Here is a 21,409-nt window from a genome sequence, read left to right as displayed (position 1 = left end):
TTCATCCACGAAGCTCAACTGGAATCGTTACAAACCTATGTAGCATAGGTCAATGGTATCCGCAGCTTCTAAATTTACAAAGTGCCAGCTGGATTATCATTTCACTGAAATAGAACCACAACCCCCCCACCCCTGCTCCTCCTTTACCAGGAAGTACTTAGGGAATGATTTGACAAAAAAAAACATTTCTTTACAAGTAGTTAATGGCAAAAAAGTAATGTACATAAGCTATCTGCACCGCAAGTTGAAAGTCAAATAAAAACCAAGTTAAACTAATTTAAAGTCTCATTGTTGCCCAAATACTTTCAAGCCGAGCCAAGGATGTCCCCGACAAAGCAAGAAGGAAAGGCCAGTTTTAACCATGGACCATCCTACAATCTTGTTAACCATCAGCTCTGGCTCAGAGGTAGCACTCTCACTTCTAAGTTGGAAGATTGCATGTTCAAGTCCCACTCCAGTACTTGAGCACATAATTTAGGCCGACACTTCAGTGCAGTACTGAGGGAGTACTTTCAGATGTGTCATCTTTCATCAAACTAAAATCCCATCTTCCTGTTCAGGTGGACGTAAAAGATCCCATGGCACAATTGGAAAAGAGGCAGGAAGTTCTCCCAGTGCTCTGGCCAACATTTATTCCTCAGCCAGCATCACAAAAACATATTCACTGGTTATTTCTCATTTCTGGTTATGGGTCCTTTGCTGTGCACATCCTACATATCAACAGTAACTACACATCAAAACTAATTAATTGGCTGTAAAGCAGCTAGGGATGTGAAAAGCATTACATGAATGCAAGTTCATTCTTTACAGGTTGTACATTCCAAGAACAAAGTGACTTATCAGTTACATTAGTCAATCCACAAATGTATTAAAACTATTCCTATAGAGCAGATGGTCAATGATACAAGTCTTCAGCTAGGGAAGAAGCCAAATTGTTTATTATGAGCATAGCTTTTTCTCCACACAATCCGACCAGTGATTTCCCATCCCCTATAACTGCATTAGTCCATAAAAATAGCACATTTTAATCTTATCATACAATAGCTACTTAACAAATGATGCACGGTCTGTACATAGATCAGTATACAAACTGTAATGATCTCTAACATCAAAGCTATCAATGAACTAAAATGATATTAACAGTTGCTTGCTTTCCAAGACTACGCGGCTACATTTTCAGATAAGCCAAGTACTTGGAACTCCTGCCTCACAGATTAGTTCAATCATGTTCAGTATAGTTCAAATCTGCAGGGGTCAATTAGATGTTCTCAGTCATGCATAATCACAGTTTAACCATCTGTGCATGATCTTATTTATTTCTGGACACACCTGGATATTTCACTGTCCTGAAGTTGCCAGATCCTTTCTTTTCCCCTACCCCCACCCCCATATACATTCTTTCCTCTCCCTGTCTCACCTTTTCTTTCCTGCCCCTCTTTTTGTTCCTTAGCTCTGTCCAATTTTTTCCCCTTGCTCTTCGCCCCTCTGCTCCATCAATACACAATGTGCTCACAGGTTCCTCCTGATCATCCAGGAATCTCAACGCATAGGGTAGCTTCCCAAAGTGTTGCCAATTAGCAAAAGAAAATCCCAGCACAATTGCACTGCCAGTTCACAACTAGATGGAAGTCTTTTCTGTGAGTTATGACTAGGAAAGGGAGAGGGAGGAGCTTTTCTGATCACTGTCTCAGAACTGCCACTCATGGAATGCTCTGCAACAAAACAATCTGTGAACCAGCTCTCATGTCTGGTCCTGCCAAGGTGACCTTGGAGAACTCTTGTCTAGTTCAACTGTTCTTTCACTTTAACTTGTATCTCTGGCTAACACAAAAAGTTTAATGCATTACTCTTCTTCCCCTCCCTCTCAATACTCACTCTTCCAAAAAGCCCAACAGTCTTCTCCTTTCCCTTGCTCTATCCAGGCCATATCTAACCCCTCCATTCCTCTCCAAAATCCTCTAATGCAACATTGCCATTCAACCCCAAGCCAACCACTTCTTGTTCCAATCCCTTCCCCTATCCCCAGAACAGATTTCTAATTGCGCCCCCCTCCCCAGAAAAAGTTCTTGTCTATGACCACAGTATGCAATCTCATTCACAGCTTTCTTTCAAGCTCAAAATTGGTATGGTGGAGGTCATATTGTTCAACTCCTGCCAGAAACATGCCTCAAATGCCAATTTCTGCATCATTCTCAGTTGTTTGATCAAGCTGAACTTGATGGCTTGCAACTCAGTGCCCTGATTAAGTTCAAGATCACATTTTCACATAAACCTACTTCCACCCATGTCCTTACCTCAGCTCTGCCACCACTAAAACCCTCATCCATCCCATTGTCACCTTTCTCTAATGCTCCTGACAGTCTCTAAACCTCCTACATAGAAAGAAAAAAATGGAACGAAGGAAGAACAAAGAAAGGAAGGGAAGAAAAGAACTTGTGTTAATGTAGCACCTTTCACAGCCTCAGGACATCCCAAAGCGCTTTATAGCCAACTAAGTACTTTTGAAGCAAAGTCACTGTTGTAATGTAGGGCAGCCAATTTGCACACAGCACGGTCCGACAAACAGCAATGACATAAACATGAAGTGTAAACTCCAATTCATCTAGAATGCTGCAATTCATAGCCTGCCCCATGCATGCAGTCCCACACACCCATCACTCCAGTCCTTGCTGACCTTCAGTGGCTCCCCATTTCCAGATGCACTGACATTCTCATTTTCAACAACTCTTTGCTAAACCTATATTTGTCTAAGATTTGCACACTGTTCCGATATCTGAGGAAGCACTCCTGGACACAGTGCAAGAGAAAGTTTGTTGCCTGATGGACACAACTCTGGCATCCAGCTTCTCTACCATCCCCCACCAATCTTATCACAAACTTTATTTGTTTCTACTTTACTGATTCTACTATTGTCAGAAGTGCCCCTTTTTCAATTTCCTTTCTTATTCCCTCAAACCTCTAAAGTATGCTATCCTACACACTCACGCTGCACTACACCCCACTGAGCTGAAATCAAAACTCATCATACAGTCTCTCTAATTCAGTCCTAAATCCGTGAAACTATGGATGGCCTTACCTTTCAATTAAGCTTTCCTTCTTCCTACAATTTTCAAACTTTCACAATCCGTTTGGTTCCACCTAATCACTATTCCTTGACTTACCTTGTCTTTTTTCCTTGGTCATGTCATGTACTAATGTTTCTTTGCCCCTCACTTTTCTTTATCAGTAAAAACAACTTGTGACTTTATGAATGGAAAACACCAATCTGTTACACAACACTTCTTTTCAGTTCTCTATGGTCTCTCTATCCACACAATGCCTCATGTGTCATGTTAATTATATAAAAAGTCACCATCATCCTGTGCTTAATCAGAGCAAGTCTTCATTAAAAAATAAAATATTTGCCAGACTGCACACAACTTCAAAATTAAACATTTCAGGCTCATGAAAAGGGAGCTTCGGGTTGAATTACATTTGCAGTCCCGAGAAAAGGCAAAAGTATAAAAATAGTCAGTACATAAAAATTCTGGAATTGACCAAGATTTCTTGTCTGACCACATTGACTGTTTCACCGGAGCGCTTGTAATCCTTTGTAGCTTGTATGTATAATTCCACTCTTTTATCCAATTTTAAAAATTACTCTCAAGTCTCTCTTCTCTTCCTACCCAGCAAATTCTAAGAGTGAAAGTCAGCTAAAATCACACTTGGAAAATTTTTAAACAATACTGATATGCATGTTAGTAAACGACTCTCTTTATTGGAGCAAAAAAGAATAAAAATTAAAAATCAATATAAAATTATGAGTTCAAAGTAGGAATGAAAACATGAAACTACACCATATAAACACTGCATAGTTGAAGCAGAATGATTAAAGAGCACAGCTCGCAGTACCGGATTAAAATTCAGACAGGTTTCTGTGCAATAGAGGCCATGCTGAAGTTCTGATGTGGAGATGCCGGTGATGGACTGGGGTTCACAATTGTAAACAATTTTACAACACCAAGTTATAGTCCAGCAATTTTATTTTAAATTCGCAAGCTTTCGGAGGCTTCCTCCTTCCTCAGGTGAACGTTGTTGGAAATGGATTTCGAGGATTTCATTTCCAACAACGTTCACCTGAGGAAGGAGGAAGCCTCCGAAAGCTTGTGAATTTAAAATAAAATTGCTGGACTATAACTTAGTGTTGTAAAATTGTTTACAAATGCTGAAGTTCAGCATCACAGTCCACCTATAATCACATTTCACTAGGATGCCAACTAAATGAAATTTGTTTCCTGGAACCTTTGCTCAAACATTCAACAAAACATGCTGAAATCTCCAATATCAGGTTTGGTCAATGGGAAAACCCATTGTAGAAATGTCAACAAGTTACACCTGTAGGTGGCACTGTGATAAGGATTTGCAATGTTATTAAGCGTTCTGCTTTGAGTTAACATTACATGACAGCTTCTCCGCTACTGAGTAGCTAACGAACAACAGGCACTATTTCTCGGTCTTTGGTCATCTTTTTATAATTAGCTTCAAGATGGCAAAGTATTAAACTCTGTATTTAGCGTTTCAATTTTAATTTATATATTAATTTTAGACGGTCCACAACCCAAATCAGTAAGCACAGGACTAAACAAAAAAAATTTCAGGGCGCCTACACACAAAGCCGGAAGGAGAGAAAGTAAAAAGATTGGATTGCAAACCACATAAAATAAATATTTATGGACTCTCAGTTGTGGACCTTAAAATAAGTGAATGAATATATTATATTTAAATTTTAATTTGTTGGAGGTCAAGGCTCCCAAACAGGGTGCTGAAGCAAGAGACTGTGGCATTGATCGAAAGAAGCAAAAATCAGCCGAGTGTAGAGATACCTGGGCCATTCAGATTGATGAGACAAAGATTGACATCAGCTCCGTTGGGGCTGCACATCCAATGGTTTCAGTCTTACGTTTAGCGTGATATCTGAGGCAGGAATGTTTGTATCCCCAAGTATCACAACCAATCACAAGTACCTGGTCAAGTTCCATGGGCAGAGGATGGCAACGTGATCCAGTGAGCAGAGAGTTAAAGTGGGAACGTCGCACAGGTTTGTGGGGTGAGTCAGTCTCTCACCAACAGGCTCCACATCGGTTCAAATCTCAGAAATCATCCTCATCAGTGGGAAAGTGAGGAAAGACTGAAGGGAAGAGATGCAGCAGGATAGGCATTTGGTCTTCATATCTTTGTGTGGGAGTAATGTCTTAACATATTGACTCATTATATCTTTTATGTGGGAATAACATTTTTTATGTTGGCTCCATAGCTTCAGTCAGAGAGGGGATACACTAGGTCAGCCAAATAGGAGAGGGGGGGTTAATGGTACAAGGAAACAGGAAGAGATGTGTATCTGCAAGAGGAGGGGAATAGGGAGGGTAAAGCATTAAAAAGCATCCTGTAGACAGAGAAAGATAGGATTGTCATACTTGGGCTAGATGCCTAAAAAGGGAATGACAGATGGGTAATGATGTGCAGTGCAGGGTATAAGGGAGATCGTATGCTGCAAAGGGGTCACCATCACATTGACTCTGTGCTAGGAGGGAGAGTCAGTAGCAACGGGAAACCCTCCCGTAGCATCATAGCAGCCGTAACCACAAGAACATTCTCTGTGACTGATGCCTTATCCTTCACCTTCTCTGCAACCTTGGACAGTCGACGTGACCACCCTCCTCCAATGCCTCGCTCCGCTATCCAGTTCCATGAGACTGCCCTCACTTGGTTCTACAGTTGCCTATCCAATCGTAGCCACAGCATCTGTACCAATGGCTTCTCTTCCCACTCCTGCACTTCTACCTCTGGAGTCCTCCAAGGTTACCAACCTTCACCTCCTCTTTTACATGCTGCTCTGTGGAAATATCATCCACAGATTTCCACCTCTGCAACCTGACCATCTGTGGCCCTACTTCAGCCCATATTGACAGCATGTTGGAGCTCCAGTAGAGTACATCAAGGCTATGGGATGTAGGGCCACATCCACTAACCCCCACACTGTTACGATGTCAGTCATGGCCATGCAAGCGAAGACCAGGTGACTCCTCAAGCGAGAAGGGCGAGGGCAGGAGGAAAAACAGTCCTCGCTGTTATAGCTGGCGCGTTCATGTGAACGCAATTTGCCCGCTATACACGATGGACGGTATAACGAGCTATGGTGAAAACCCCATAGTTTTAATAGGGGATTTTCACTATTACTAAGAATGTTGGATCAGACACATCTTCATAGGGATTACCAACACAGTCCATAATACAGGAGATTGCAGGAGGGGAGCGAGATAGTGATTCCTATTTGAGACTCCCCATGAATGTGGGAGAGTTGATAGGCTTGATGCTATGCCTCCAATCTTTTTTTCTGTAAACTGCTGATGTGCGTCCATTCCTTTAGCAACCTGGAATCAGCACCTCGATTTAACCTTGAAATAAAGTGCTCCTGTGATTCTGAAGTATAGACCATAAGAGAAAGGAGCAGGAGTAGGCCATTCGGCCCCTCGAGTCTGCTCCGCCATTCAATGAGATCATGGCTAATCTGATTTTTACCTCAACTCCTCTTTCCCGCTTTTTCCCCATATCCTTTGACTCCCTTGTTGATCAAAAATTTGTCTAACTCAGCCTTGAATGTATTCAATGACTCAGCCTCCACAGCTTTTTGAGGTAAAGAATTTCAAAGATTCACGACCCTCTGGGAGAAGAAATTCCTCCTCATTTCCGTCTTAAACGGGCGACCCCTTATTCTGAGACTGTGCCCCCTAGTTTTAGATTCCCCCATGAGGGGTAACATCCTCTCAGCATCTACCCTATCGACCCTCAGAATCTTGTATGTTTCAATAAGATCTCCTCTCATTCTTCTAAACTCCAATGAGTATAGACCCAACCTGTTCAATCTTTCCTCATAAGACAACCCTTCCAAACCCAGAATCAACCGAGTGAACCAGCATCTGTCTTATTACTTTGCCTATTCAATTAGGTGATGTACAACAATCCTTGCTTTAAATTCTCAAGTTGAGGAACGGGTGGAGAAGAAACACAAAGGAATCTGTTAACTAACAGAGGTTTCTATTGAAGTTGTCTCACGTCCTTATAACCTGTTTAACATACTGCAGATCACTATTAAAGAAACCAAACAAGACTGCATGCATTGCAACTACAGTAGCTTTATTTAAATCATTTACTTATGATTATACTTGCTTCAAAGCACCTAAACAAAAGTATGAACATGAATAAGCACAGCTGTTACTGGACAATGTCAATAGAGCACCGAAGACGCTATAACCCCCAACTTTGAAATTGACATCAATGCAAATGGTTTTCGCTTTTTGGCCGGCATAAGTGACTGCCCATTTTAAACGTGGATGCTTCAAATGCTGGGGACTGTATCCAAGTTTGAAATCTATTTTAGGGGTGTTTGAAGTATGTGGATATCATTTCCAGCTCATCATATATCAAAAGGAAACAAGAGTATATGGAAATTGCAATATTGTCCAATTTCACATTTAAAATAGGTTCAATTGAATTTCAGAGGTTCCATTGTTACAATGATTCATTCTGGCTGGTACCCTAACGAAAACAATTGCGATATTTAGGTTATTCCAACCCCTCCGCCTAGCTGTTCTTGTGATGTTATCATGCAGCTCAAATTACGAGTCCTTAAGCTGAAGTCTATTTACTGATCTCTTCTCCAAACAAAATAACAACTTTGTTCCATTTAAGACAAGGATCCTAGGAGAGATGCATTTGTTTTTTAAAAAAAATTCTCCTCTTCTCTGCTTCCCAAAGGCTTCCCAATTCCCCTTCTTAGATAAGCCACAGATAATTGAGTTTGCTTGCCCGCATCCTATATCGGGCACAGCTGCAGCAATGCTAGGTCCACCAGACATCCCTACTGTAAAAAGGAATAAGCATCCAGGTGTTTCATTTTACCTTACAAAATGCCTTGGGAGGTTTTGCCATGTTGTAGGTGCTATATAAATGTGAACAATTAGTCTAGTCAATGTTATAGTTCAACAACAACTTGCATTTATATAGTGCCTTTAAGGAGGAGATATTAGGGGGGGTGGTGGTCAGATGCGGATTTTAAGGAGGAAAAAGAGATGGCGACACAGAGGGGTTAAGGGAAGAAATTCCAGAGCGTGGGGCCTAGGTGGATGAAGGCACAGCTGCCAATGTTGAGATTAAAAAGGAGTTGGAGTAATGGAGAGCTCGAGTGGCGGATATAAAAAGGTAGAGAGAGGCGAGGCCATGAAGGGATTTAAAAATCAATGTTGAGAATTTTAAATTTGATGCGTTAGGGGACCAGGACCCAACGTAAGTCAGTGAGGACTGGGGCAATGAATGAGCAGGACTTGGTGTGGGATAGGATAAGGGCAGTAGAGCTTTGATGAGGTGAAACTTGCGCAGGGCGGAGGATGGGAGGCCGGACAGGAGAGTATCGGAATAGTTGAGTCTGGTGATAACAAAGGCATGGATGAGGGTTTCAGCAACAGTTGGGTTGAGATGGGGGTGGGGGGGGGGGGGGTGGAGGCAGACAGTATTTGTGATGGAGAGGATATGGGGTTGGAAGTTCAGCTCATGCTTGAATAGGATGCCACAATTGCAAACAAACAGTCAGGTTCAGCCTAAGATGACGGCTGCAGAGGGAGATGGAATCAATGGCAGGGGTATGGAGTTTGTGGTGGGGGCTAAAGGCGATGGCTGTGGTTGTCCCAACATTTAACTGGGAAAAAGTTGCGACTCATCCAGGTCTGGATGTTGGACAATCAGTCTGACAACACAGAGTCAATGGAAAGGTAGAGCTGGACATCACCAGCGTATATGTGTTTAATTCTGTATTTATCATATCATACTAATAGTAACCATTTTGCTGTATCTGTAAATGAGTTTTAATTTTCAAAGTCCCGTACTATACACTGCTACTTTGTAGATTCCAGATATGTCCTCTTATCTTCTCCCCTTTCTACAATAAAATCCTTAAGTTGTTTAATAAAACAAAACTAACCCAGTTGTGTGCTGAATTGAGATTTATGTACAGAGACCCAAAGAACATTTCATTTTACCTAAATTTTTAGAAAGTATGATATAATATTTTTGCTTTCAGAAAGCAAATCAATGTCTTCCCCTCCCCCTAATCTGCAGTTTAATTAAGCTACTGCAAGTGTAAGTCAGAAAATATCAAGTTAAACGCTACCCAAAATTGCTTTGGGGTGCACTAATCTTAATCAAATATAAGTTGACAAAATTAAGCAAAAAAAATCAGATACAAATATAATTAAACAGCATTCAAGATAAATAACATGGAAACAGTACAGTATTGTGCTCCATACCCATCTGATCTCATCAGTCTGATTCTGTTTTACAAGAGACAGTTGACACTGCTGTAGCAACAAAACAAGTCCTGAAATGTACACTTAGCTGGGTAACTGGTGGTGGAAAACAGAGTCAAATGTGAATCACAATGCATAACGAAAGATTTTTCCTTCCGTGGCTATATATCCCTTACACCAAAGCTTTGAATGCCTGTACACAGAGCCAAAAGAACCAAGAGAATTGTACCACGAAAGTACAATTAAAGCTAGATGAAAAGGAACTTTTGATGAAGATCTAGAAGCATCAAATTAAATAATTGAATAAATTGTGAATGTACCTAAGCTTCTGTATAATCAAATTCTGTTCTACAAGAGTGAAAGGAATTCTCAATTGACAGTTGTAGAGTAGAAAGCCTCATGACGATACCAGGCTTATTCATTTTCAGATGATGTAAAGTTAAAAGCTCTGACACTACGAATTCTAGGGAAAATTGAATTACTATTTGGAGTGCAGGAAGAAGCCAGCAGTGGGATTAGTTTTGGATTACTCTTGGAAAAAGCTGGCAGACACGATGGGCTGAATGGGCTCTTTCTGTGCTGTAAACATATATGGTTCTATTATCCGTGGTGCTCACAAGATCAAGATTTGCTCATACATTAAAAAAAATCATTCAACGGACAGCTTTCAAAAGTCATAGGTTTATGATATTATCTGCATCCATTAAGAAGCCACTAAACATGTTAAAAGCTGTTTTATTTTTAAAACAAACAGCCTTAACAATTTTTACAACAATTAAGAATGACCTCTAATTATCATCCTGCTTAGCAATCATGGAGCATCGCTGTTGACTAACACTAAACCAGGCTATTCTCCCAATTCAGTGTTTTCTTTTCCTTTAGCTACATGGTCCAAGATAAACAGAAGTCTCTAGGCTTGAATGTCAATGCTGCTAAATAAGCTGCAAACAAGATATGCTTTTTTGTGGATTGAGCCAGTCAATGCCATATCAACTATTCATTGCCCAGAGTAAGGTGCTTAGCTACTGAAAGGCACTATATATAAAATGAAACAAGAGAGTCTTAAACACTACTGAACTAATCTTGAAAATATATTTTTCTTTGGGTTTTTAAGTTGTTTCAGCAAAGCAAAAACATGAAAGAACCTTCCTTAATTTCTAAAGCAAAACAGCAAAACAGATGGAACTGCTCAGCTACAATTAACTTCCTCCCCTTTCCCCTGCGAGGGCGAACACAGAAGTCCCTAATCTAGTTAGCTTTTTGAAAGTCCATCTCCTGATCAGCATTTTCTGACCCAGTTATACCATACCATACCGATCCTGCTCGTAAACAACAGTTATTTAATCAGGCCTTAAATGTAGGAGATTTCTGACAGGCATAATAAGCTTGCTTCCGAGGACTCTTCAGCTAGACGATAGGTGCTGAAGTTGCACAACAGTATGTGTTTTACAGAAATTAAGATTTTTTTTAAAAATGTGCAATTTGAGAAAGGAACAGAAATTAGGGTCTTTGAGTAGGGGTTAAAAGAACTGTTTCTGGGCAGTTAATATTATGCTCTCATAGTCTTCAGTGAGCACCATTATTTTTTTATTTTCTGATTAGTTAGAGGGCATTAAAAGGTGCACAACCTAAGTTGCCCGTTAACTCTCAACTTTCTAAGCACTACAGTAGCTACTATGTAATAAAACAATCGTAAAAAAAAAAATCACAGTTACTTCATAAACTCAATTTATTTACAAGATTTAGAACAGTGCTACAACAGCAGTAGTGAGTTTTGCTTCTGTTTTAAACTGGATTTATCCAGGAGTGGTTCTTTTATTCCCTTTTCCCAATATGGGGGAGGGGATGATTATTTCAACCCAATTATAGGTGTGAAGAAAAGTCCAAATGCTGGTGAATGAGGGGGAAATCAAAGACAAAGAAATCATACAGTGCGAATGTGATTTTAAGATCTTTAAAGGGTAGTGCAGCCTCCTTTGACCACAACAACCCATCAGTCCACTGTGCAACTCAGACATTATAGCACCAGATGTTTTTCCTAGGAATTTTGGGAATATAGTAATTTTTTCAGAGCAAAGAAATTTGTGTGTCATTGGGTAAAATGTTCCCTTTTTCCAGAAATTGTGCTTATTTTCATAAGAATTTAGATTAAGAGTATAGACAAAGTTTGAGAACATATACACAGAAATATAATGAATAACATATCCTAAAATTATGACACGGTAACAATAATCTCATGAGTCAAATGGATTGTTTGAACTCCACTGGACTTCTGCCCTATACTCCATTCACACCTATAAATGCCTTTGATTTACAAATGTTAAAAATAAGGAAGAAAAATAGGCATCTTGGGATTTTATTTAAGGAAAGAAGACTTCTAGAATTGGTGCCGTTCTATTACCACTAATAGATTGATGTAAAGTAGCTTCAGGTTTGCGTCAAGATAAAAGTAGCAGTATAACCGAGTCAGGTCCAATCTGACTCTGCAGTACTATAAAGCTAAACTCAGAGATGCTCTCCATAAGGCAGCTTCAAACCACTTTCCAGCATTTTTAATACTAGGTGCAGCATAACTCTAGTCCTGTGAAAAGCTGCATATTAAAAATACCTCGACAACCCTGGGACCTCTTGGGCATTTTATAAACTTATTATTCAATGTTATGAGAATACCAAATTACCACTCACACTTTTCATTAAAAATAAGGTGCCTGCACATCACCTGCAGTCTGTGATACAACTCCAATATGTCGACTATACATAAGATTCTCCGAACACAAGTTTGAGACTTGTTGCATTATAACGGTATCTGACCAGAACAATGCTGGAGCAGCCTTCTGCAGCCTTTGACATGGTTGACCACATCTTTCTCCTCCAACACCTCTCCTCCGTCGTCAAGCTGGGTGGGACTGCTCTCACCTGGTTCCATTCCTATCTATCCAGTCATAGCCAGAGAATCACCTGCAATGGTTTCTCTTCCCGCTCCCACACCCTTATTTCTGGAGTCCCCTAAGGATCTATCCTTGGCCCCCTCCTATTTCTCATCTATATGTTGCCTCTCAGCAACATCATCTGAAAACACAACTTCAGGTTCCACATGTACACTGACAACACCCAGCTCTACCTCACCACCACCTCTCTTGCTCCACTGCATCTGATTTGTCATGCTGTTTGTCCGACATCCAGTGCTGGGTGAGCAGAAATTTCTTCCAACTAATTATAGTGAAGACCAAAGCCATTATCTTCGATCCCCACCACAAACTCTGTTCCCTGGCCACCGACTCCATCCCTCTTCTTGGCCACTGTCTGAGGCTGAACCGGACAGTTCGTAAACTTGGCATCCTATTTGACCCGGAGATGAGATTCAGACACCAAGACCGCCCACTTCCACCTCAGTAACATCGCCTGTCTCCGCCCCTGCCTCAGCTCATCTGCTACTGAAACCCTCATCCATGCCTTTGTTATCTCTAGACTCAACTATTCCAATGCTCTCCTCGCGGGCCTCCCACCTTGCATCCTCCGTAAACTTGAGCTCATCCAAAACTCTGCTGCCTGTATCCTAACTCACACCAAACCCCATTCACTCATCACCCCAGTGCTCGCTGACTTACATTAGCTCCCAGTCCGGCAATACTTCAATTTTAAAAGTCTCATCCTGGTTTTCAAATCCCTCCCCATCTCTGTAACCTCCTCCAGCCCTACAACCCTCCGAGATCTCTGCACTCCTCCAATTCTGTCCTCTTGCACACCCCTGATTTTAATCATTCCACCATTTCAGCCGTGCTTTCAGCTGCCTAGGCCCTCAGCCCTGGAATTCCCTCCTTAAACCTCCTGGGGCATTTTACTACGTTAAAGGCAATATATAAATGCAAACTGTTGTTGTTGATGTGATCATGTAAACCTCTTCAATGTTTTAGTCATCTATCCTCCCCTGCTACCTGTTGTGTTCAGACTATAGTTATATTAGGAAAAAGAGGGTGGTCAGGAGCAGTGTTGACCCCTTAAAAACTGAAAGTGGGGATATTGTCATTGACAATGGGGAAATGGCGGACATGTTGAACAATTACTTTGCGTCAGTATTTACAGTCAAAAAAGAGGATAGCATGCCGGAAATCCCAAGAAAACGAACATTGAGTCCTATTCTCTGGAGTTTCGAAGGTTGAGGGGTGATCTGATCGAAGTTTATAAGATATTAAGGGGAACAGATAGGGTGGATAGAGAGAAACTATTTCCGCTGGTTGGGGATTTTAGGAGTAGGGGGCACAGTCTAAAAATTAGAGCCAGACCTTTCAGGAGCGAGATTAGAAAACATTTCTACACACAAAGGGTGGTAGAAGTTTGGGACTCTCTTCCGCAAACAGCAATTGATACTAGCTCAATTGCTAAATTTAAATCTGAGATAGATAGCTTTTTGGCAACCAAAGGTATTAAGGGATATGGGCCAAAGGCAGGTATATGGAGTTAGATCACAGATCAGCCATGATCTTATCAAATGGCAGAGCAGGCACCAGGGGCTAAATGGCCTACTCCTGTTGCTATATGTGTGCACCTATGTGTACGTAACTCATGCAGTACTTCAGGAAAAGTAAACTTAAACAAAAGAGCTCTTCAGGATGGGCAGTGCAAATTAATCTCAATATTGCACCTTTTACTGTTTAATACACATTTCAATTAAGTTGATGAGTGGTCAAATGTTCTGGCATGCTTATATAATCAATTACAGTAAAGTTTTGTTATTAAATCCAAAAACATGCCACATAATAATTCTCCTAATGATTAAGTAGCAATAATCAAAAAGATGGAACCCAAAATTCTCAAAAGAACAGGCATATGTATGCAGTATAAAATCATTTTGGGGAGGATTACTGGTGATTAGAGTTAATGTTTTCTGTGAGATTAAAGTAATATATACATATGAAATGTTTGTAACTTACCGTTTCAAACTCTTTCATAGTACGAGCTCGGATCGGAGACATTTTCCCACCAGTGATATTTGGGAACACTGGAAATTCAGACAAAGGGTTAAGTGAAAGTGTCCGAGTAAGGTTGTCATAGTGAAGGAGAAAACAAAAGATCGGAGCCAGACCCAGCGCCAACAGTCCTTCAGCATTGAAACTGGGACAAGCCAAATATAGTCTGTCACACCCTTCCACCATTTGGGAGAAAAGTCCAACAAACATCCAAACAGCAGTTTAGCTGGTGCGCTTGTATGTTAGTAAAAGCTGACTGCTCAAGACCAACTCTTGAATGGAAATAAGTTTAACAAACCAGTTGACCTGCCTGTAACAGAGCGATCCAAATGATGAATATTATTGTATCTTTATTCAAAACACACACCTTATTAAAGGCCTACTGAGAAAAATAAGAAACTATTTAAAATGCAACACCTTTCAAGAGTTTCATGCAAAAGTTCATAAATAAGTAGTCAGCTCAACCGTTTAATTGATGAACATTCTTTGCTACTCAGACAGGTTGCAGGATATTTGGTATCTTTGAATTATCAAATCCAATGTAGGATGCAAAACTATACAACACATCAAATACTTCATTCATAACATTTTATTTTTGTTAGTGAAGTTACAGAAATACTGCTCTAGCTTTCCTATTGCTAAACCCATTAAAAGTTAAGCAGTGTCACTGTATTTTTATTTAAAAAACTTAAAAATGCATATAAAAAGTTAGTGTGACATCACACATGGGTCCATAATATTCTACAGTCCGAAAAAGGTTCCCATTAATTTTTTTAGGTGTGTGGAAGGATGAAGCCATAAATTGCAACCAACTCAAGTCGAATAATGGATTCACAACTGGATTTCCCTTCGACAGGAATTGATTAACATTTTGTTAAATTTGAAATACTGTATAGTCCAAATGCAATTTGGCTTAAAGAATCCCGGAACTACTTCATTTCCCAGTGAAGAAGGTTTTCTGGAATAAATGGATAGAGTTGCATACGTCCCCACAGCCATCAGGAGGCAGCTGCATTGGGGACTGCAGGCTGTTGTGGAGCTGGTGGACAAGAAAAGAGTCTTGCTCATTGCTGTAAACTGGGAAATACAATGGCGAGCCTACACTGAAGTTGTTTACCAAGTGGTTATTATGGAAACAGGATGCCAGCCCGCTAGAGCAGGCAGGGTACATGCAGTTACAGATCCACATTGTGGAGCGAGGGAGCAGGTCCACTACCTCATATTACTTCAAAATATTCTGTGAAAGTCGTGGACTACCTTAATAAACATTGAAATAGGAGAGTTAAAATCTAGCAGTACTTAAAGCTACACTATAGGTAATTATCTATGAAGGTGAAATTAAATTGAAACAATGTACCTACCAAGGACTTTGACAGGACTGCTGTCTCCAGTAACTGTAATATCTGGCAATTTGGAAACATTGGAGCTGGAATGCATAAGCAAATATTTCATTTAAAAAAAATGATAGCAGCAAGACAACTATAACAAGCATTACTAAAAACAGAATCCAGCTACATTTAGTACCACTGTGCAGACAAAAAACTAAGCTTACATGTAATAAAACTGACTGTGAGAAACAAAACTGAGCCTTCATAATCATTTGTAGCATCTTGAACATTGCAATCATTTTCTCTATACAAGAATTCCACAAACTGTACATACTTTGGTGACTTTGTGATCAGTTAATCAGATCTTCCCAACTGATTTTATACATGGGGCATAAAGTAACTTCATTCCACAGCAAAATCTCTGCTCATGCACTTGCAGCACCATCAGAAATGTACAAGAATTCCTCTTCAATTGTATAGGTGCATATAATACATTAAAGCACATTCAAAATGTCCATATTTTGGAATCCAAAGCTTTGTTTCAAAAAGGCACAAGACAACAACATTAAAAGGCTCTGATTATGGATTTAACACTAATGTGAAGCAGAAACCACTTGCAGTGACATTAAGGTTGTACTGTAAACAAACCCGAAGGTGTCCGATTTACCCCCTATTGTTTACAAATGACTGCACAGATTTTATGATGGGATTGAGATCCTTAAAGTCCAAAACGCCATTAGCTGTTCCTTAAATCAACTCAGTCCCCCATTCAGACAAACTACCTGTTATAGCATTCATTTAAAAAAAAAATTCATTCTCAGAATGTGGGCATCTCTAGCAAGGTTAACATTTATTGCCCATCCCCAGTTACCCTGAGATGGTGGTGATGGTGGGTGTTCCGAGCAACTGAGTGGGTTGCAAGGCTCTTCAGGAGGGCAGTTAAGAGTCAACCACATTCATGTGGGACTGGAGTCGCATATAGGTCAGACAGGACTACAAGTTTCCTTCCCTAAAGCATTTTAGTGAAAGTTGGGTTTTTACAACAATCCGACAGATCTATGGTCACTTCTATTGATGCGAGTTTTTTTTATTTCCAGATTTTTTAAAAACTGAATTCAACCTCTCAAACTGCCACGGTGGGATTATTAGTCCAGACCTGTTTACTAGTCCAGACCTGTTTACTAGTCCAATAACATAACCGCTACACTATCATACCCCACACAAAAGTGAATCAGTTTTACAAAAGACCTAGTCCTATTGTAACACGCTATTTTATGTTCCAATATAATGCTTTTGCATCCAGCCATGTCCTCATGCAGTAACTATAATTTCCAAGTACCAAGTCAGCAATTCCTTCTGATAATTCGAAGTTGTTAGGATATTCATTCCCTTTCTTGTAGATGTGCATGACAGAACTGGACTATGTGAGATATTAAAAGACTGGCTCATCTGGAACCATCCAGCAGCTTTAGTGTTTAAAAGCAAAATTAGAATATTTTAAAAATCTCTACATTCTAGCATAACAACTATTGTATCCATCAATAAAGCCTTAGGAGCAGCAACATATTTTATATGGTGTACAAAAACAAAAAGTCAATTTGGAATGATATGTCTTGGATGACATTAGAATTTTCATCTGGCATCAAATAGGGATAATTTCTATATTTCAGCCCATAGTTTCATAATTAGAATTACATTGGAAATTATTTTTCCCTACCAAATTTCAAACGGAGTACATAGTCCAATTGTTTGTGACACACAGTCCAAGTTGCTTGAACTATGAATTTGTGAAGATATGAGGGCTTTGTTCTAGTTGCTAATCAAATTGTATGTGGTCAGAGCATAAATAGATATGCGAGACCTGGATTAAGTGGAAACACCTGCTCAATTTATTCTATGCACAGTATGCTGCATTTTGTCCCTGATCTTGACTGATGAATAATTTGAACTGGGATAAGTACAGGAGATTTCTCTCATGTCATTAGTTCAGTACCCTTATGAGGTCAAACTCTACAATTTGATACAAGAATCACATCACTCAAGAGGATTTTCTGATGCAATATCATACAAAAGGCTGTTTTGTATTAATTTAAAAGTTTTGCAGATTATCTGACTGTGTAATAAAGATGTTCTCAAATAGATAATTAAATTCCTGTGGAGTAATTTTACCTTTATTGTTTCAAGTACTTATGGTAGCATCTGGCCGTGTCTAATCTCATTTTCTATAAATCTGACCAGTAATTTTAGCCTGAACATAATGGACTGACAGTGTGGCATTTACCGCCTGTCCTACTAGACAGGAGAATTGGTGGGAATCCCATGTGATCTCTTGTACATTAAACCATAGATAAGGTGTCTGCCTTGGTTCAGTGGTAGCACACTCAACGGAGTCAGAAGGTCACGGGTTCAAGCCCCACTCCAGAGACTTGCGCACATAACCTAGGCTGACACTTCAGTACAGAGAGGGTGCTACAATGTCGGATAAGACGTTATACTGAGGCCTCGCTGTCCTATCAGGTGGATGTTAAAGGGCCTATGGCACTAGTTGAAGACTAGCGATGGAGTCTTGGCTAATGTTTATTCCTCAACCTATATTATTAAAACTGATAATTTGGTCATTAATCTCACTGCTGTTTGTGGGTCCTGGCTGTGCACAAATTGGCTGCCACCTTTCCCTACATCACAACAGTGACGACAGCCAATGAAGTACTTTTGATGTGTAAAGCATTTTGGGACATTCGAGGATCATGAAAGGCATTATATAAACATACGTTCTTTCTTTTTCTTTTAAGGGACAATTCGTAGTCCCACTAAGGGACAATTCGTAGTCCCACTATCACACTCACACCATGCATAGGTTTTGATTCCCTGCAGATTCAGTCTGCTTATAGAAGCTGCTTTTCTGTCGTAAACACCAGGCAAAATTGGTGAGTGAAAGCCTGATGCCATATAAGGGTACAGTAGCCTAGTGATTATAGTAGCAAACTAGCAAGCCAAAGGTCTCGAGTTTAAATCTCACCATGGGCAAGTCGTGAATCGAAATTCCAAAAATCTGATTATTTGTGAGCTTGCACCAGAAAAATCACCACGAAAGCTGTTGGGTTGTTGTTAAAATCCAATTGATTAGCAATGAGATATGACATATGGTGTGCAGAATGCTTAGGAGGAACATGGTTCCCAAAGCTTTCCACCACTGGGAAGTTTCTTCACCCCATGTCAAGGTCTGTTATAGACTAATTGATAGAGATCGATTTCCATTATTAGTCAACAATTTCATTATTGTTGTATCATATGACTACCAAGATGGTAGAAGGCAAACTGGATAGACCTTAATCTTTTTTTAGCTGGCAATTCCCATATTTCACTAATGCTCTACAGGAAAGGGAACCTGCCTGATCTGGCCCATACATAATTCCAGTCCCACTTTCGTATCTGATTCTTAATTCCTTCAGTTCAAACAGAGATAGGCAATAAATGCTGCCCTGCTGGTGTCACTCACATCTCAAGAACAAATAAAAACCATAGATGAAAGCTTCATATAATTCCCAACATCTAAAACAATCTAGCATTTTGTTTGGCCAAAGTAATATTGAAACAAAGCATGTACAAAAATATTTTTTCTGCTTCTACTACTTCCATCACTGAGAAAGACAAGAACAGCAATATTATGGGATTACCATCAGCTCCAAATTCTCCTTCAAGTCACACACCATTCTGACTTGGGCATACACCAGCATTCCTTCATCATTACTGGGTCAACATCCTGGAATTCCCTAAAACTATTGTTGGAGCACCATCACCACCAGGACTGCAGAGGTTCAAAAAGATGACCGACCACCGCTGTCTCAGGGCAACTAAGGACTATCCACATCTAAGGCATCACCCACATCTCGTAAACATATATTAAAAAAAACACAAGTTATACTAATTTAGGTATGGCTTGTGACATCACAAACCACACTAAGTTATACACCTTGCTCCAACCCAGTGAAAAGTTCTCAAGATGTAATAAATGGTCTATCTGAAGCAATTTGTGAAACTGATTCCTTGAAATTATCTCTTCAATAATTTATGAGGACTGGTTCACTAATTGTAAAAAGCATGATACTCAGTCATTCTGACAATGTATTATCTTTCACCATAAAAGGCAGGTAATGTACACCTTTCGCTATCAGTTACACTAATGTTTTCTCTGTGTTGTTATGATGCACATTTTGCTGTGATAGTTATCTAGGTTTAACTTTCCTCAAAACTTGTATTTTTGCACACAAGATGCAAGTGCTATTTGATGCTAAAATACAGCACGAGATGTAATATTTAATATTAAGAGTTTACTCTGAAAGCTTGTATGGTGCAAGAAAATGTAGCAATTTTTCCAAAGCAATAAAAATTGTTTGACAAAAGAAACATACACAAGTATACATAAGATGCACTCAGTAGCCCAGATAAGAAAGTTAAGTTGTTCTAATTTTACTTACAGTTCCATCTACGTGGTGAGCCCATTTATTAAAAGGCATACAGGTCAGATAGCACAGTTTGGATTTTCTTTTAGGACCAAAGGAACGGATGTCACAAAACAATTATTGCCAGTTTATAAAAGTTATCGGATAAAGAGCGAGAATACAATCTTAAGATAAGATCAACCCTCATTACAAACAATCCGATGTCCTGTTTATCAACTTGACACATGCAGAACACAATAGAAGTGATTACGTATTGCCGTTTACGAGTCCAATTCAGCTTGTCGCACCGATCTAATTGTGCCCAGGATGCCTACAGGAGTCGATACTCCATCTGGACGTGTAAAATATCAAAACTGTTCAGTTATAACAGCCCGCGGGGGATTTCCTTAACAGACGAGTGCTGCACACATACATTGTTCCAAGATCACTTTCTTGCGACTGATCAGGCAAAGAAACACTTTATGCAAGTCAACACAAGACCAATACGTAAAAGCACAAGTGTAGACCGATTGAAATTCAGGACCAATTTTGAAAGTGGGGATATTTTAGTATAAACATGATTCAGAGAGCTGCAGATCAGCTCCAGTTCCCTCCAGCGTCAACTGACACCCGAACAGCAGTGTCATCATCTCGGGTCCCAGACACGACACAAACTTAAAAGAGTGATAGCTGAAATAAAACTCCGCGCCACTGTAACAGAACCCGCTGCTCTCAGATCAACATAAAGCACTCGGGCACCTACCTGCCATTGAAATCTAAAGGTAACGTCGGGTCTTCCCCAATTACGGAGTCCATTACTACAGCTGATGATTTTTTTCTATTTGCCCCCACAAACACTTTTTTTTTACATCAAATACATTTCCCGATTGCTTTGTTGCTTCCGCTATTCCTCTCTTTGGAGACGGGATTAATAAGAGCCGCAGACCTCTGCCATCACCACATTCAAACCAATCCTTACCGCCGCCATTTTAATTGTACCGAACCGCGCGGTATCATGGGACCGGGCTAACTGACAAGGCGGCGCATGCGTGGACTCGCCCTGCCAACGAACTGCTGCTGAGCTGGCAGCGAGCGCGCGACAGGAGCAGCGGGGGTTCCATTGGGACTGGGGGGAAGAACATGGCAACAGGAGGAGAAAGAGGGCCATTGGGACTGGGGGGAAGAACATGGCAACAGGAGGAGAAAGAGGACCATTGGGACTGGGGGGAAGATCATGGCAACAGGAGGAGAAAGAGGGCCATTGGGACTGGGGGGAAGAACATGGCAACAGGAGGAGAAAGAGGACCATTGGGACTGGGGGGGAAGAACATGGC

The 21,409-nt window shown here is 40.3% G+C and overlaps 1 protein-coding gene across 3 annotated transcripts in view; it reads right to left on the bottom strand.

Moving 5' to 3' along the window:
• Positions 1-21,055, bottom strand: part of LOC137300532 (myomegalin-like) — a 109,138-nt gene extending 88,083 nt beyond the window's left edge. For 2 of the 3 annotated variants that reach the window (XM_067969656.1, XM_067969658.1), the window contains exons 1-3: positions 20,839-21,055; positions 15,667-15,731; positions 14,270-14,337 (exon numbers count right to left, since the gene is read on the bottom strand). In XM_067969656.1, the coding sequence (XP_067825757.1) occupies positions 14,270-14,337; positions 15,667-15,731; positions 20,839-20,891 (186 nt within the window). In that variant the 5' untranslated portion in view covers positions 20,892-21,055. Of the gene's footprint in view, positions 1-14,269; positions 14,338-15,666; positions 15,732-20,111; positions 20,620-20,838 lie in introns of those variants that run through there. The other variant, XM_067969657.1, reaches the window with a different exon arrangement.
• Between the last annotated feature and the right edge of the window lie 354 nt (positions 21,056-21,409).

Source organism: Heptranchias perlo, chromosome 31 (genome assembly GCF_035084215.1).
Source record: "Heptranchias perlo isolate sHepPer1 chromosome 31, sHepPer1.hap1, whole genome shotgun sequence".
Classification (NCBI taxonomy): Eukaryota; Metazoa; Chordata; class Chondrichthyes; order Hexanchiformes; family Hexanchidae; genus Heptranchias; species Heptranchias perlo.
The sequence above is the reverse complement of the archived record's forward strand: the minus strand, read 5'-3'. Positions and strand labels throughout refer to the sequence as shown.